General features: G+C 47.8%; 2 protein-coding genes across 7 annotated transcripts in view; one reads left to right on the top strand and one right to left on the bottom strand.

Annotated features, from left to right (window-relative positions):
* KATNAL2 (katanin catalytic subunit A1 like 2) overlaps positions 1–4705 on the top strand; it is a 32985-nt gene extending 28280 nt beyond the window's left edge. For all 3 annotated transcript variants that reach the window (XM_035100585.3, XM_035100586.3, XM_035100587.3), the window contains one exon: positions 1754–4705. In XM_035100585.3, the coding sequence (XP_034956476.1) occupies positions 1754–1893 (140 nt within the window). In that variant the 3' untranslated portion in view covers positions 1894–4705. The remainder of the gene's footprint in view (positions 1–1753) is intronic.
* HDHD2 (haloacid dehalogenase like hydrolase domain containing 2) lies at positions 1974–17073 on the bottom strand. Of its 4 annotated transcripts, none has more exons than XM_035100588.3 (7): positions 16725–17073; positions 13492–13600; positions 11185–11393; positions 8264–8348; positions 7467–7683; positions 7301–7364; positions 1974–6322 (listed from the first exon to the last, which is right to left on the bottom strand). In XM_035100588.3, the coding sequence occupies exons 2-7, from the start codon at positions 13590–13592 to the stop codon at positions 6219–6221; spliced, it is 780 nt and encodes a 259-aa protein (XP_034956479.1). In that variant the 5' UTR covers positions 13593–13600; positions 16725–17073; the 3' UTR covers positions 1974–6218. The 4 variants fall into 4 exon arrangements, with proteins under 4 accessions (XP_034956479.1, XP_034956485.1, XP_034956482.1 ...); XM_035100594.3 differs by having other exon boundaries at positions 16961–17039; XM_035100591.3 differs by having other exon boundaries at positions 16519–16734.
* Between the last annotated feature and the right edge of the window lie 934 nt (positions 17074–18007).

Below are 18007 nucleotides of genomic sequence, written 5' to 3'. Positions count from 1 at the left end.
CAGCTCAGCCGTGCCTCCTAGAAGCTGTTGACATGCGACAGCGGCCACACCCTGGGAACGGCTTTGACAGGCCGGTTAAACTAGGTGAGGGTAGCGGATGGGTCCCAAACCCCCAGCGAGATAGGGACTTCCCCTGCATGTGAATACAGGTTCTGGTGGATTGAGCGGACGAGACCAAGAGTGGGTCCAGTGGTCAAGAAGGCGGTTTCTGCATGTGCTGCAGAGGGAAGTGAGGGGCAGGTGGGGCTCGTCCACATGGGAAGGTAGTCCATCTAGGAGAATGAAAACTGTGGTTCTAAACCTCCACTGCCTTGGGGGACATCTTTGGGAAGAGGAGTGAACCCAGCACAAATCCGGAGTGGAGTCCCTAAGAATGGAAGTATGCCCCCTTCCAGCATCTCCTTGCAGTCAAGCTGGTGCCAAACGTCTTGCTCTGCTTTCCTTTGGACCACATTCGCAAGGCTGAGAGGGGGGAGGGTCTTGTCGCTGCCCAGGCTTGCATCCCAGGGAGGTCACTTCGGTGCTGCTAATACAGCAGTTTGATTGGGGTGTAGCTCCATTGTCTCTCGAGACAGATGGATACCAACAATATTGTAAACTGTCCTGTGATCCTCAAATGAAGGGCAGTATGGAAATTTAATAAAAACAAGTAAATAAGTTTTTTGAGCGTTCAAGCTGTACAGCCACTCACCTGCTATTGCAGTGTGCTGTGTTAAGGAGCCAGGCGCTAGCTATCTTCCAGTGACGAACTGCAGTTGAGGCATTCTATTTCCTGTTACGAAGCCCCCCCCCCCCAAAAAAAATCCAACTTTTGATATGATGGCCTGGCACCTCAGAGGGAAGTTTCAGTGCTGGCCTGGAGAAACCTCATGAGAGTCTCCATTACAGATAGCCAGGCTCTCATGTTCCAAGCAAGCTGAGTTGAAAGGGAAACTGGTGAATTCACTGTCTTTTACTGGAAATGCTCTGCCCATATCCTACCACTTGTAAATTTAAAAGTGAACGAGGGAGCATAAAACCCTTTCTAGGAGTATTCAGCCAAGACGTGGTCATCTGTTATGTTTCAACAGCCCGAGGCTGTTTTGCCAGTAGAGCCAAAAATAAATGGCAATATCTCTTCTCCACCTCACCTGGGCAGCGGAATAAATTTTTCCAGAAGCCTTTTTGCAGACATTTTGTTTATTCAAGCTGCCACCATTTCAAAACTTTCAACACCCATTCAGTGTCGAGGAGATAGGATTGATGGTCTCAGTTACACCCAACTAACTCATCAGAAGTGCTGCTTCTCGCCTGGATAGCTAGGAATCTTTTAGATACCTCCTCTCTGCCCATCAACTTTCCTGGGGACTTCCCCACTTCCTTCTCCTGTGTTCCCTTTTGCTGCTAAAGAGGTGCTGTTACTCCCCCCCCCCCAGAAGTGCCTCCAGCAAACCCCACTCTCACAGAATAAGTGTGAAGAAGTGTGCATGCACACGAAAGCTCATACCTATGACAAACTTAGTTGGTCTCTAAGGTGCTACTGGAAGGATTTTTTAAAAATTTTGTTTAGAATAAGGACAAGGGATTGCATTCCCCCTCAAGCCCATCATCTGACCAACTCTCCCCACCCCGCAGCTTCTTCCCTCAAGGGGAGACTTGAGTAGTAGCCACACCCATTCTTCTTTTGTCAACGTATATGCTATCGACAGGGCAGCTGGGACAGTAACATGAACAAATAGTGTGTGTGTGTTGGCCCATGCTCTTCTTTCTGCAGACAGCGGGAGCTTACCTGTAATTGAACTGGACACAGTCACCACAGAAGACTTCCTCGATGTGATCACTCACACGAAGCCCTCTGCTAAGAACTTGAGCCAAAAATACACCGAGTGGCAAAAAGAATTTGAGTCTGTCTGAACTCTACCTTACCCCCCCCCCCACAAGTCAAGATTTCAACCATCCAGGTCCCAACAAATTTCTGGCAGCCAGAGACTGAATACTTAACATTAAAGTGGATTTTATTTTTCCTTAATCTAAGAGAAACAGAACAATCCATTCTCAAAGGTGCACGCTAATTATTATTATTTTTTAAGGACTGAGAGAGGGGCTTGCCGCTTGTTTGTTGCCGAGCCTCTTTCCCCTCCTGCCTTTACTAATAGGCAATGGGAAACATTTTTGCACTTTATGCCTGAAATCCAATTAATTGTAATATCCTCTTACACCCACCGCCAGGCATACAGACATCCCTGCTGACACCACAAGTATTTTGCTGCTGGTGCTTCAGAGGAACAAAGACAATATTTGCAATACCAGAAGAGATGGTGGTTAGTGGGAGTTCTCAGGGATCCTTGTATTAAAACCAGCAGGTGTTGAGCAGGACTTGCAAGGATGAAGAATAAACTATTGGTCCTCTTTAAGGGATGCATTCTGGGATTCCGGTTCACCCCTTGCCTGAGTTTATTCAGAATCTAAGGTAGACTTTTCAAAGATGACTGGGATCACGTGTGTCTCGGGGCCAAACATGACGCAGCCTTAGAGCTGGAGAACCTCCCAATAGTTTTTGAACATTGCAGCTGTGGTAGAAGCAGCAGCAGCGGGGAGGGGTGCTTAACCCTGTCCTCCAGGCTGCTTTCTTTAATAAGTTGACAGGATGACCCATTACCCCTGCAAAAGGTGCTTCTTCCTCGGCAAGGGAAGAAGATAGCAGTGCCGTGGATTTGGCTTCAGTGGGAGACTCAAAGGTTTTCTCTACTCATGTTTCTCTCCTTTGCATCATATGATCTTCTAAAGCTAGATATAGGGCCTTCAGGTCAAATTGCCCCAGGCTGTGGAATCACTAAACTGATGCGACTGTAACTGTTTTTAATTTGGGACTTTAAATTGTTGTAACCTGCCCTGGGGACCTGCTCATGAAGGGTGGGTAACAACAGCAGCAGCACCAAATTTATTGATGATAACTAGGGCTGGGCGATATCTGGTTTTCAAAATCGTGATAGATAAACCAGCTAAACAATATACCAGTACAGTACCACCTCTGGTTACGAACTCATCTGTTCCGGAGGTCCTTTCGTAACCGGAAACCACTCGTAACATGAGGCGTGCTTTCGCTAATGGCGCCTCCCGCTGCTGCTGCGCCGCCGGAGCGCAACTTCTGCTCGCATCCCAGGGCAAAGTTCGCAACAAGGGGCATCTACTTCCGGGTTAGCGGAGTGTGTAACCCGAAGCATTCGTAAGGGGGGGCGGTACCACTGTACATCACGATGTCTGAAATAAGGATGGAGGTATGTAGAGGCATCGGCTGGCTACACGGTTTCCCCCATGTTGCTTTTTTGCTGGCGCCTGCTCTTGTGATTCATGGCCCCCGGCATGAAGCAGGGGAGAGCTGAACCAGCAGAGTCAACAGGGGCTGCAAGAATCGAGAAAAGCATTGGCTAGCTTCAGTTTTTCCCACATTGCGATTTCTGTATAGCACACACACACATACGATTCATGATATTTTGCCAGGTCAAAAATTATGAAACCAATCTCACAATATGGACTTCAAATCAGTTTTGGATGATATATCACCTGGCCCTAATGATAACAGTTCCCCCATCCCTTAGAGCTTGGTGGACCTTTCAGAAACTATACATGATGCACTGCTTTCCATTTAGTGTTTCCCTTGTCTGGTCTGTTCACTGGTTGTTTGTGTTTTTTTGTATGATTTTTCAAGTGGTTATTAGTTTGTATTACTTCAAAATGGTGGTGGTGATGATGATGAATAAGGAATGTATGTTACCTTGAGCCCTGGAAAGATGGCTAATAAGTGCTTTAACAATAGGTCAGTTAAATAAACGTCCACAAGTAACTTTAGCTAGGTTAGGGCTACTAAAGTTTATCAAGGAACACAGGGGGGAGGCGGGATGGTCAGAAAAATGCAGGAGAAACTTGGTCAGGAAGCAGACCATGAGGAAAGGGATAAGCACATGTCTTCACAAGTGCACACACTTGTAACACTGCTTCTGCTGTTGAATCTGGAGCTCCCCACAGCCATGTTAAAGGGAAGAACCAAAACAAAAGGTAGTCACTCCACTTGTTTTCTACATCTAATCTGTTTTGGCCCTTAGGCTGGGAAGGTCAGTGCCGGAATTGCCGACATGCTGCATTTCACACCACCTGACTCTCCTTGTCCCAGAATAAAGCACTCTTATGTTTCTGGGGATGAGTCTGTGTTGTAATAATAATAATAGTAAATAATAATAGTACAGTTGCAGTCCTGTGCACTGTTAATCAGAAGTAAGCTCCATGGAACTTAAGACTAACTTCTGGGTAAATGTGCGTAAGATTGGCATGCACATCCTACGGCAAACAGTGAGAGTTGTCAGTTCTAACTAGTTAATTTCAACGGAATTTGGGTTGTAGTCCTAACCCTACTTGCCTGTGTGCAAGTCTCACTGAATTCAACAGGACAGACTACCGAGTATATGGAGTTAGGATTGCACTGCTAGCCATTGGATTTGGGCCAGTGTTTTATATAAAAAAAATTGAGCAATTGTTTTAGGTTTTGCTGTTACCATATTTATAGCCCACTTTTTGTCTAGAGGAACTCAGTCTCATCAGGGCAGCATTTTCCATTTAAGAAACAACAATTAGAGTTGGATCCTGCCAGAGTGAAGGAGAGATTTACACATGTGCTTAATGCTGCAGCTTGAAATCAGCCGCAATGAAGCAGCACTTAACTTTGCCTAAACGGTTGCATTTTGTTGTGTCTTTTGTTATATGAATCTCTGATCAGCGTTCCTAATCATGTTTCCACTCAGCTACGGTCTCCGTTACAGTCCTGGTGTGTTTTCCATCCAAAAGAGAGTGTAGCTGTAGCTCATTAAGAAAACTGCTCTTTCAGTAAAGCCACAGCTACAATTACAGTCTAATAATTTAACACTCAGGAGCACCATAAAGTAAACAAAAAGGGCTTCATTCTTAGTTTTGCAAATGGTCCAGAGAAGCCATTTACTGCCATTACAAAAGTTAGCTCATTTTGGTGCCTTTAACATGTGCGGGAAGGATAGGACTTGCTTCAAATTGCAATTTCATTTTACAGCTGTACTAGCAAAACCCCATAAAAAGGGGGGGAATTTGTCCCCATGGTTTCCCTAGGATTTTCCCTCTCTGTAAGGAAATGGGTGGGGGACTCCACCAACCCAATGAAACCTTGCAATTGTCAAATTAATAGGCCCCCATTGAAGTCTAACATCAGAAATTCATGGTCTATAGAAGCCATTATGGACCAGATCTCTGTTTCCAAGCCATTCCTGTTAATAACCCCACCTAATTAAAACATCTGTAAAGCTCTGGTAGTTCTAATTTGTGCATAAAAATTGAAAAACAACCCTGGCCACTATTAATGGGCTGGCAGAAGTTCAGCCACGAATATGATTATGAATGGTAGGAGTGCTTTAAATTAAGAATCGCTAATTAAGATGCAGCCTGGCTGTATTTAATTGGATCAGGAGGAGGAAAGTGGCTAGCCATGGTAAGTAACCTAAACAAAATCCCTTGATATTTTGCAATTTAGACTTCCAGTAAATGATAGCTCGTGGTACCGTTTACCATGTCGCTTTAAAAACACGCAAAAAAAAGTTACCATGAAGTGGTTTAAATGTGGTTGGTTGGGATTTATCAAAAACTTTGTTTAGGTGAACAGCAAACCTTGGCTGCTTTTGAACTGGCAAACATGCAAACTCAGTTATTGACCAGCACTGTGCTGTTGACACACACACCACTCAGAGCTCAGGAACAACACCTGAGGAGTATTCCCCTGTTCATGGCATCAGTGCGGGAAGGAGGGTGGAAGGGAAGAGAGAGGCCAGTGCACTCATGCCTCACTGTTTTTTAACAAGGCTTGGGCTTAGCGTTTATCTCCTTTTCCGTTCAAATGTCATGTCGCAGGAATAACTGAGCTATGCATTCTGCAAAAGTGCAGAAGGTGCCACGCTAGACAGCAGACAAGGGGGGAGGGGGACATCTATCTAAGCTCTCCCTGCCGTGAAAAGAACAAGAAAACTGGCGTGCCAGGCAGGGTGAAGGCTAGGCTACGACTCTTCTCTGTGGTAGGCTGATTCCTATGCACAGGAAGCTACCCTTCTGGGGAGAGCATTCAAATGTGATCCTCCCCGCTTGGTGCCGTCCACCAAGAGCTCCCCCAAGCAAGTCTGCTTGGGCTCTGCTGAGGATGCCGCCGGATGTAACTCTTGCAGGCGTCTTTATAGGAGATGCTGGAGGATGTGGTCTACAGCATGGGGAAAGCTCTCGCAAGTTAAGTACGGAGGAGGAGTAATTTTGCCTTCGTCCCTCTCTCGGTATTTCCCTGTAACAAAAGCAGAGAGAAAACGCTTCATCTCAACACCTGGTTCACGTTGGCAAAACACATTAATGACATCTACGCATTATAACCGTTCCCAACTATGCCCACTCGACCTCTTTGCTCCGCAGAACTGGTGGTGTTACAGGTGCCACGATACTTGCTCTGCGCTTGTAAGGAATCCATCTTTCCTTGTGGCAGCACACACTTTGGAACTCCTTGACTATTGAAATCAGGCAGGCCCCTTTTTTCCAGCACCTTCTAAAAACAGTTTAGACAAGCCTACCCCAGATATGTAGAATGTTGCCATATGTCTTAATCTGGTTTTTAGCTTAATTGTAGATTTTAATTATTTGTTTGAGTGTTTTAAATGCTTATTTTAACTTTTTTGAAAAAGAAAAAATCAAACCAGTTTGAGGTGTCCGGTGGTATATAAATCTTGTGAAATAAATAAGTAGCCCATGACATGGATATTAACAGTCAATGACAGGATAACCTATGACATGCTTAAAGGTAAAGGGACCCCTGACCATTAGGTCCAGTCGTGACCGACTCTGGGGTTGCGCGCTCATCTCGCATTATTGGCCGAGGGAGTCGGCGTATAGCTTCCAGGTCATGTGGCCAGCATGACAAAGCCGCTTCTGGCAAACCAGAGCAGCACATGGAAACACTGTTTACCTTCCCGCTGTAGCGGTTCCTATTTATCTACTTGCATGTTGACGTGCTTTCGAACTGCTAGGTTGGCAGGAGCTGGGACCAAGCAACGGGAGCTCACCCCGTCATAGGGATTCGAACCGCTGACCTTCTGATCAGCAAGCCCTAGGCTCTGTGGTTTAACCCACAGCGCCACCTGCAGCACCTACCAAATATGAGTTACTACATCTCCCCATTTAAAACGTTTACCTTTCCGCAATAGGCTAGTTCCTGCACACACATGCACCCCACTAGCGATACAAGCAAGAGGCATGGCGAGATGGTGCTTACCCGTCTTAACCAGTATTCCCAGCATCCCAGCGTTCTGGGCACCTCCCACGTCATCCCTGCAGTCCTGCCAAGGCAGAGGGGAACAAAAGCGTTAGGCCTGCTTGGTTCCCGGACACTCCGTAAGAGGCTCCATCTTTAAGGTGGGTTAACACGCTCAGGCACTCACGTCGCCAATCATGATGGCTTCCTCTGGCGTGCAGCCGGTACCACGCAAGGCTTCCAGGAAGAACGTCCGCTCGGGCTTCCCCACCACGGTGGCTTCCACGTCGGCTGCATATTCCAGCCCCGTGACGAAAGGTCCAGGGCCGAGAGCGAGGCCGTCTTTCCTCTTGTAATACCTGGCTTTGTGTATAGCTATGAGGGGAGCGCCATCGAGGATCAGTCTTGAGAAAGGAAGATGTGGGAGGAAAATAAGAACATAAGTGGAGCCTCCTGGATCAGCCACCTAGTCCAGCAGACCCACCAGTTCTCACATTGGCCAACGGGATGCCCTGTTATTTGAGAAGGGCAGGGAAAGTTCTTGCTACCTGGTTTGAGAGAGCACTTGGCAAAGTCCTCTCTGGCCGGGCCTCTTCTCTTTATATTATTTATTAGCAAAAATGCGCCGGGAGGGTGTGTTGACTGGGGAAAGCCCTAAGGGCCTGGTGGAGAGGTTCTAAGCCTCAGGTTTCCCCATCACTGCCATAACAGATAGCAAAGTCCTTCCCTACTTGGAAGGACAATAGTGTGACTCATTGTGCTCTGAAAGCCCCTGGAGGCGAAGGAATTCCACCTGATACCACCAAGCTCTGTTGCCCTCCCAGTAATAAAAAGAACCCTTGGGACAGTATCACCATAAAGTTATCTGGAGGTGTGCTTTATGACCGGTAGAAACTGAGCTTGTGCCAAATGTTAATTGCCTGGTGGGGGCTAAAGGAAGTCGTTTCCTACAAAGAAACTCACTGTCGCGTCATTCCGACTTACCGAAATGCTTTGTTCATCATTTGGTAATTGAAGTGGTCGGGAGCAAGCCCTATCACCACAGCATTGGGCTCGTTTGTATCAATCCCTGGAAAAAAAGAGGACAGCCAAACGGCTCACCTAAAATTGTCTTACTGATAGAACTGCCTTGCCGTGAAATCTTCGGGTGGCAGAAGAGAAAGGGACCCAGGACCACTGTACTGATTCTGCTGAACTTTTCTGCTAGAACTTTTCGCCACCGCTGTCCCTGAACTTTTCCCACTGAAGTTGGGCATTATAAGAACTTTGCAGCTTTAAGAACTGGTTGCCTGAGCTCCCTCCTCCCTCCTCCTCCCTCTTTTGTGTCATGTGTTGTTGTTTGCAGACCTGAGGGCAGGGGCTGTTATGGATCCACGAGCCTCTTTAGCTGAAGAGCAGAGGAACAATGCCTTCAATGGACAAGCATTAGCTGTTCAAACTGGGAATGGGGAACATGAGTGGAATCCAACCAACTTGTTCCATCAGCACGAGGGTTTCTATTTGCAAAATGAAACGCCCCCACCTCTAGCTGCACACCTCTTAAATCTGTTTTTTTTTTTTGTGGGGGCTGCCCCAATCCTCTGGAGCAGGTGCGGGGAGAGTGCAGGACACATAAAAGGGGAGTAGAGGGAAAGTTCTATTGCACAAGCTAATGGAAGGAGGGCATCGGTTGCTGTTCAGTTGGCCCCACAATGCCCTCTCCAATATTATTACAAAACAAAAACGCAGAAACTGAAAAACAAGCTGGTGTGGATTTCGCTTGCAACTTTCTCTGGGAGCATCTGGGTCCATTAACCAAAGAATGGATTACACTCATCCATCTGCGAGCAATCTTATATGAAGATTATCCAAGAATAATTCCATAGTAGTTACTAACAGGAGCTTAAACATCTTTCAGCGTACTTAAACTACTGAAAACCGGAGTGTAAAAAACAAAACAAAAAACTAGATATGGAGGGAAGAACAAGGCAGAAGACCCGCAGAAGTCTGCAGAAGACCTGACCGAAAGCACAGAGGGGAAGGACTTTTGGGGGGGTTGGGCAAGGGCCACATCCCACCTTGGCCAGCTTTCTGGGGGCCGCCTTTTGGTGGTAGGCAGGGCCAATGCAAGAGGAAGTGTACCCAAGCTGTGCTCTGAGACACACTCATGTTCTCCCCAGGAATGAGTCTGGGAGGGGAATCATGTAAGCATTTTGTAAGCCTAATTGCCAGGGTGGGGATGCGATCTTTGTGAATATTGCAGCTGGGCAGGATTAACACTTCCCTCCTTAGCCGCCTCCATCCCCCTGTGCAGCAAATTAAGCTTGCAGTAGGAGATGGCCCTTTAACTGGCACCCAAAGGATGAATGGGGTCACAGGGGGAGGAGCTATGAGCCTATCTGCCAAGACAGGAGCCACAGCTGAAAGCAGATGCATAGGAAACCCCACCAATCTGGAACTTCAGATGGAGTCGAGCTATTGCATTGCCAAACTATGAAGCCCAAATTAAGCTTTAGACAGGCAGCAAAAAGCAGGAGGAGAAAAAGAAGAAGAAACCCTCAATTAAGCTTTAAATAAAGCAAACAAACAATATAAGCCATCTTGTCATGGACATAGAGGGTTTATGGGTCGTATGGATTTTACTGAACGATGCAAACGGTCCATTAAGCGATCAGAATATAGTATACGTGTTTTCTGTGCTCTGCTTTAATTAAAGTCTGCAGTATAGAAAGCTAATTCTGCTCGAGTCTTGTAATGGTCTGCTGCAATTCCTAAAGCGACTGTGCATCTCTCGCAGGACACACAGCAGACTCTCCCAGTGAAACAAGGGCTTCTCTGGGCAAGTCCTCGGGGAATGTCATGGATTGGCTGGATGCAGAGGAGGCACCAGCCGGGGAACCCCCGGGGAAGAAGGCTCAGAGCCTGGGGTGTGGTGGTGGAACAGCGATGGGTGGTCAGAGGGAGAAGACTGGGAGGAGGTGGTGGCAGAAGCTGAAGAAGTGACAGTAGGGGGTCAGAAAACTTTTTCAGCAGGGGGCTGGTCCACTGTCCCCCAGACCTTGTGGGGGGCCGAACTATATTTTGAAAAAAAGAATGAATTCCTATGCCCCACAAATAACCCAGAGATGCATTTTAAATAAAATAACACATTCTACTCATGTAAAAACACACTGATTGCTGGACTGTCCGCGGGCCAGATTGAGAAGGTGATTGAGCCGGATCTGGCCCCCGGGCCTTAGTCTGCCTACCCATGAGTGACAGGGTTTAGTGAGCGGGAAAGAGGCTGTGGCAGACAGCAGTTCAGAATCAGAGGCAGGAGCAAAGGCAGGAGAGGAGGGGCCCAAGAGGCAGATAGGCAGGCTGCTGAAGACATCAGGAGGGTCTCCCCCTCCTGATGCAACTAGCTCCCTTCCCCCTGGTCTCCTAGAACCCGCAGAGAAATAAAACGGGCATTGCCGAGGGTGGTTGTGCGCAGACACAGCCTGAGACAATGTGGGAAAGACCCTGGAGAGGAGGAGTCCTAGTGGGAAGGCAGGGACCTTCAGTCCTCACATTGGTATCATCAATATGAGGCCTCCTAGAAAGGGTTGCTGAAACCACTAGGCCTGAGCCCTGGTTTGTTTCCTTGAATAAAGAGCTAAGTTCACTGGCCTCGGTGAATAGATCCTACTGTTCACGTATCAAGAGATGAGGGAAGTTATTCAGTCCGAGGGCCGCATTTCATTCTGGGGAACATTTCGGGGGCCACATGCCAGGTGTGGGCAGGGCCAGAGACAAATGTGGGCGGAGCAACAAATGTATAAACTTTACCTTTATCCAGGAGGATCACACCATACAGTGTTAAGGGTGCTGAGCTCACAGAGCCACGGTACCCAGGACCCTTAGCAAACTAGAGTTCCCAGCAAATTGGCGCCAGGACACTATACCTTTGAAATCGTGCAGTGCGTTGTCTTCGACAAGCAGCAGGGGCCTGACTTGCTTCTGCTCCAAGAGATTTCTGGCTGCCGTCAGAGATGTGAAGATCTCGTCTTCCTTGATGTCGAACTCGAGTTCCCTCAGCCTCTCCAGCAAATCTCGCTTGCACTCCTTTGTCGTATTGGTCACGAACCGGATGGAAACCGGAGCACTGCGCAGCCTTGACCCGTGAAAAAACAGGGTAAGCAGTTTAGGACGCTGTCATTTTCGGAAACCACAGCAAAACATGTTTTTGTTCTCGCGTTCATGGAATAGCTTCATCAGAAAATAACATGAGCACATTATCACAAGCAGGGCTGCCTAAGAAGATTACTCCTGGATATTTGGAGTTTAACAGAAAGAGAAATCCCACCTATGGCTTTTGATCACTCAAAGTTGAATCCAACGTCCAATGTCATATTGGTTTCACACATATGACATTCCGATGTAAGGTGCATGCCAGGGGCTGGCAGGACACTGCAGAGTGTGAACCAGGAAAAGTGAGGGCTGGATTCTGGTTCGGGAGAGAGGGGCAGTGGTTTACGGGGAATTTTGCCAGCCAGGAAGCAAGAGTCGGAGGCTGTAAGATGGGGCGCAAGATGGGTAGGAAGAAAAGGAAGAAGAGGCAGGTCAGGGTGGGTGCTTCCCCACCCTCTCCTGCACCACTGGGCCCCAGAACCAGGAAGGGACTGAAAAGGGAAGAGCAGAGGCAGCTTCCATGCAGAGGCATAGTCTCCAGAGTGCATGCATGCAGCCCTTCGGGGGAAGCCACATGAACTGGTGGTGGAGGAGTGGTCCCCTGCTGTTGCAACTGTTCTATAGGGTGCAGCCCTGGGGATAGCCGCCTAGACACAAGACTGGAGCTGTAGAAACGACTGTGTGGTGTAGTGGTTAAGAGGGGTGGACTCTGAACCGAGTTCGCTTCCCCGCTCCTCCACATGCAGCTGCTGGGTGACCTTGGGCTAGTCACACTTCTCTGAAGTCTCTCAGCCTCACTCACCTCACAGAGTGTTTGATGTGGGGGAGGAAGGGAAAGGAGATTGTTAGCCGCTTTGAGACTCCTTAGGGTAGTGAAATAAGCCCTAAGTGCTCACTGGAAGGACAGATCCTAAAGCTTAGGCTCCAATACTTTGGAGAAGAGAAGAGAAGACTCCCTGGAATCGTCGGAAATGACTAAATGACTAAACAACAACAAGGGTAGTGATAAAGCGGGATATCAAATCCAAACTCTTCTTCTTTGACAATAAAGAGTTAACTCTCTGCCATGTGCACTCCTTTGGCTTGGAAGCGCCCTTGACGATGCTCTTGGCAAAAAACGGTTCCCTTCTATGCAACTCTTAAAGGCACAGGAGCCTACTCATAAGAACGTAAGACAAGCCTGCTGGATCAGGCCAATAGCCCATCTAGCCCAGCCTCCTGTTTTCACAGTGGCCCTGTGGGAAGCCCACAAGCATGGCATGAGCACAGTAATGCTCTCCGCACTTGTGAATCCCAGCGGCTGGTATTCAGAGGCTATGCTCTGCCACCACACAGATGGCGCAAAGAATGCTTCTGAATACCTAGAAACCACAGGAGGGAAGACTGCTCTTGTGTTCGAATCCTGCTTGAAAGTTTTCCCACAGGCATCTGGTTGGCCACTCTGAGAAAAGGAGGCTGGACTAGATGGGCCATTGGCCTGATTCTTACGGTCTGAAAGCCACCAACAGCCTTTATCCTCCACATATGGATTCTTACCATAGCTGCCAAGTCTCCCGTATTCTCCGGGAAACCCCGGTTTTTCTAGCTGTTCTCAGCTGAAAAAAACAGGTTTTTTTTGTTTCCCCCCGGTTTATTCTGGCGTGGCGGCCATTTTGGAACTGGGCGGAGCATGCTCAGAAGCGACTTTTGATGCAGCTCTGCCCAGTTCTAAAATGGCTGCAGTGCAACTTCTGGCGCGGTGGCCATTTTGGAACTGGGCAAAGCAGCATCAAAAGTTGCTTCTGAGCATGCTCCGCCCAGTTCCAAAATGGCCGCAGCGCTACTTCCGGTCTTCTACTTCCGGTCCGGTCCCTTATTTCTCCCACAGCAACTTGGTAGGTATGATTCTTACGGGTCTGCTGTGTTAAGCGCCAAGAGCCAAATTGTGTCATCTTGGACCTGACCCTGTGCATGGATGGGGCACATCAACACCCTTGCCTGCAAGACCTTTTCCTTGCCCAATAAGCAGCCTTTGTGAAAACGGCCTTTTTACACATGTTCGTTTTCTGTTCTTTTAGGGGTGCCTGGAAGCGATAACTTGCCTTTTAAGAGCTTCCTGGGCCCCTGGAACAGCCGAGTCTTCAATATGAAGCGTTCCACTGAGATCCACCAGGACTGCCTTTAGCGCACGCCGGGCCGCCATCCTTCACACTGGCAGGAGAGGGAAGGAAGATTAAACAACCAAAGAGTTAGATAACAATGGACAATTAAAAAGCCACTCTGTTATCTGCTCCATTTGTGCCAAGCCTAGTAATGCTTAGAGAGCATTACCCAGCATGTTCAATGAGCCCCTTTGGGCAGGGAAGTAAGAGGCAACATTAAAAATATATATACATAATTGATAGAACAAGCATTCTCTCCCATTCGCTGCACACAGAAACCACCTTTTTTCAACTTTTAAATTCCACCAGCATACTCGCACCGGAGAGAAATGGCACGTCCAGCTTAAGATTTAAAAGTACAGGCTATCTTATCTCAAGTCTTTTGAGTTTTTATATTTTCACCTGCTGCATGGAACAGAGGTGTCGTGCCAACTGCAGCAGCATGACACAATTAAAAAGCAATCAGGCACATGCTTCCCCCCCCCCTTTCATTGGAATACTTTTGCAAAGCATTCCAAGCCGAATATTGTTGTTTTCGTAGGTGGAGCGTCAGGTGCACAGATGGGGAAGGGAGAGCCACGCAACACGACAGGACCAGCAATAGGGCCCAAGAGTCCAATCTGAACACAGCAGGTGTTGGACAGAAGGCTGTCCGTATCTTGCTTCAGGGAATGCAAAGTGCCCATATTAGAAACTGTCCCAAAAGCACAGGAAATTTGGGGGTGGGGGTGGGAAATGCCTTTTATCTGTGCAACTGAGCGCCTGTTTTTCATAGGTGCATAATGCCCAATGTGGGTGTTTTAGAACGGAAGCAGAGACTGCTGGATCAGGCCAATGGCCCATCCAGTCCAGCATCCTGTTCCCACAGTGGCCAACCCAATGCTTCTGGGAAACCAGCAAGCAGAACGTAAGCACAAGAGCCCGCTCCCCTCCTGTGGATTGCAGTGGCTGGTATTCAGCAGCATTGCTTCCTCCAGATGTGGAGGCAGAGCACAGCCATCATGGCTAGCAGCCATTGGTAGACTTCTCCTCCTCAAGGAACCACTGCCACATAGCAAAACCTACAATATAATGATTCAACCCATCCCTTGGGCCTGCCGGCTATTTCTTAATCTCAGGCTTGTGGGTTCGAGCCATACATCGAGCAAAAGATTCCTGCATTGCTGGGGGTTAGACTAGATCAGGCATAGGCAAACTCTGGCCCTCCAGATGTTTGGGACTACAATTCCCATCATCCCTAGCTAACAGGACCAGTGGTCAGGGATGATGGGAATTGTAGTCCCAAATATCTGGAGGGCCGGAGTTTGCCTATGCCTGGACTAGATGAACCTTGTGTTCCCCTGCCTATTCTCTATTGATCCGGACACTTCTAACAAGATCGTAAGCGCATTTTGCATGGTGGTTCCTGAGACGAAGGAGCAGGCTGGCATCAATGTCTGGATACAACCATTTTGAATCACACCCATTTTTCAGTTTCTTGCAAATTCCTAAGCTGCAGTATGTGTGAAGCTGCTAGTCATTTATGCACATTTATAGCCTACCCTAAACATGTGACTCCAGGAGCTCAACACAAGAAGTAAACTATGTGTAACATACTCATTACTGGGCCAAAATTTAAACTGAATCAACAGCAGTCAGAAATGGCAACGACAACGCACTGGGGAGGTGGGGGGGAGATTCTGACCTTGTCCTCCACTCGCGAAGGCCTCTGGGAAAAGGGTACAACTCGGAAGGGAGGTCATTCCACAACGTGGGGGCCATCATAGAGAAGGACCGCCACCCAGCAAACTAGGCAGGATCCTGATGGTGAAAAAGGAGCTGAGAATCGTAGGGTGCTCTGCTACGTGATGGAAATGATCAGACGCTCTAACCCAATACAAGCTGTCGATAATGTCACCTCTAGGAAAAATAAATCTTTGGCTTCCTCCTACAGCTGCATGCAGGGCAGCGCTATTAGAACGATGAAACAGCTCTTTAGGGCAAATGACAGAACGGTTCCTCTAATCACATGGGAATCAATGAGGCTCCTCTCGTATTACATTATATTACACTTTTGTTCCGTCCTTCCTTCCAAGAGTAAGTGCAGATGGTGGTGTCTTATCCTCACACCAAGGTCACCTAGAAAGCTTTATGGCCAACACCCTAACCACTACACCAGACTGCCCCCCCCTTCTCAACAGCCAAAAGGAACAAACTTTGGGATTTCTTTTCCCAGAGTGCAAACTCCATGACCAGCACGGACTAGCCTTCGGGAATTTTAAACATTTATCAGCACTTTCCTATCGAGCAGTTTTGAGATCATCAGCTGCCATTGCAGGCTTTTATCTAATCGTAAAAGAAGGAGCACTTCTCTTTCCCAGAGATAAAGCCAGCCACTAAAAGGTGCTTCAAGGTACATACCTGCAGAGCCTGCTTTTTATCACCTGCAAAATAACTCTTTTTATCGAAGAAATAAAAACTTATCTGCAGGTGGACCAAGGTTACGCATCAGCTGTAAAAAGAGGCTGATTAAGTTCAAGGATTATACATAAAATCACAGAATTGTAGATTCTGCAATGCAGGAATCTCAACTAAGGCATCCATGACAGATGTCCACCCAGCCTCTGCTTAAAAACATCCACCTTCTGAGGAAACTCATTGCACTGTCAAGCAGCTGCCAGAATAAATTAGTATTTCTTTTTAGTGTCATTGTTTTTTCATGGGAATAAGGTCAGAGGTTTCAGCCTTGCAAATGTCATACTTCAGAATCCGCTCCTTGTTGCACAAGTGTCTCGCCAACCCACAACCGTGATAAAGTCAAGGCTGTGAGTGATTGGCTGCACCCCAACACCACCCACCCACATACACAAAATAGCCCAAACTCTGCAGTGAAACAACCTACGTTTTGCACCAGGCTCTCTGTAGCAAATAAGGGAAAGTGGTGTGCCATTGGCATCCTTAGCAACTGACAGAGGCAATCATACGCACCCATGCAGAGAAAAAGCAGAAAATGCCCCACTCCCAGCATAGCTTGGAAGGAGGAGCCAGAACAGCGACTCTTCCAGAGGTACAGTAGGCAGCCTCCTCTCACAAAGCTGCTCTTGGCTCACAAGTGACTTTAATTCAAGGTGATTTAGGGCATTATTGTCCACCACCAGCTCACCCCCACCTTCAGGAAAAAAAGCGCTCCTCACCTGGCGTGCCTCACACCCACGTGTCAAGGTGAGGAAATCAGAGAAAAAAGAGGGGAGTTTACCAACGTTTTAACGTCCCCCTCCCTCTCTCATGAGATGGACCTGTCCTTCCAGCTAGGAGGACCGCATCGCGGGTTGGTCCATTGCCAGCCGAGAGGGTGAGTTTCTATCTCCCCCCTTTTGCTGCACAGTTGGTGCCGCCCTCGCCCTTAGTCGCCACGGGAATTGGGCCGTACCATGGCGGCAAACGGGGAGGGGGGTTCACAACTCCCTCCGTGTTCGAATGATCTGACGCTAGAGCGATGCGGCACAGCCGCAAGAGGTGGAGAAGGGCGGGGCTCGGAAAGCGGAAGATCTCTCTGCGTAAGGACCCAAGCAGGCCCCGGCAGGCGACTAAAACGAACGCCTGTGGGACTTTGTTTCGTTTCAGTTCCGCACCTCCCCAACATATTTTGCTGAAAAACACAGTTAATGTCTCCCCACTAGACGCTCCCGCTTTTAACATTTCGGTCAGATTTTGACATTAGCAAACAGGCACTCCAATAGTCACCGTTTGCCTTTTTTTTGCGGTGTCTTGCAAGTGGATGGGACAGAGCCAGTCTGCTGAAACTGGCTTAATGTAATGAACGTGGGACGGAGACTCAAGCATGTCAGAATGCACTGGATCGGGGCGGCGGAAGATAAAGGACCAAGCAGCAAATGAGGATGAAGGCTATAGCCACCTTTCTAGTGCAGTAGAAAATGCGTTCGTTGAACTTCTGCCCGTCTTTGTGGCAATCCAAATTTCCCGAAGGGGAAAGTGGGATGCTGCACTTTTAACACTCGCAGAGACACTAGCCAAAATATCTAAAAGGTACAGAAAGCTGTACTCTCTTGTGCTGTACAGTATTGGATCACCGTAACACCCAGGAGCAGTTTGCCTTAGGCAGTACAAGAGAAGTGGGAATTAAGGTTCACCTGTTGAACTTCTGCTTACCATTCAGCTGCTAAACGCACAGCACTGTGTGGAAACAAAATAAAAAAATTCCTTCCAGTAGCACCTTAAAGACCAACTAAGTTTTTTTATTTTGGTATGAGCTTTCATGTGCATGCACACTTCTTCAGATACTTCTTCAGCACTGTGTGGGTGCGTGGAGCAAATGCCAGTGCCCAAAGCTTTATTGCAGAGAGCAAATGTGAGTGGCTTTCAAAGTTTACCTCCTCCCTATCTTGCTTCCTCCCCCAAACAGTATTTCCAAAAGCTGCATACTTGCAAGCAAGAGATTGCTTCTCACAAACTAAAC

This window comes from Zootoca vivipara, chromosome 10 (genome assembly GCF_965207765.1).
Source record: "Zootoca vivipara chromosome 10, rZooViv2.hap1.1, whole genome shotgun sequence".
Taxonomy (NCBI): Eukaryota; Metazoa; Chordata; class Lepidosauria; order Squamata; family Lacertidae; genus Zootoca; species Zootoca vivipara.
The sequence above is the reverse complement of the archived record's forward strand: the minus strand, read 5'-3'. Positions and strand labels throughout refer to the sequence as shown.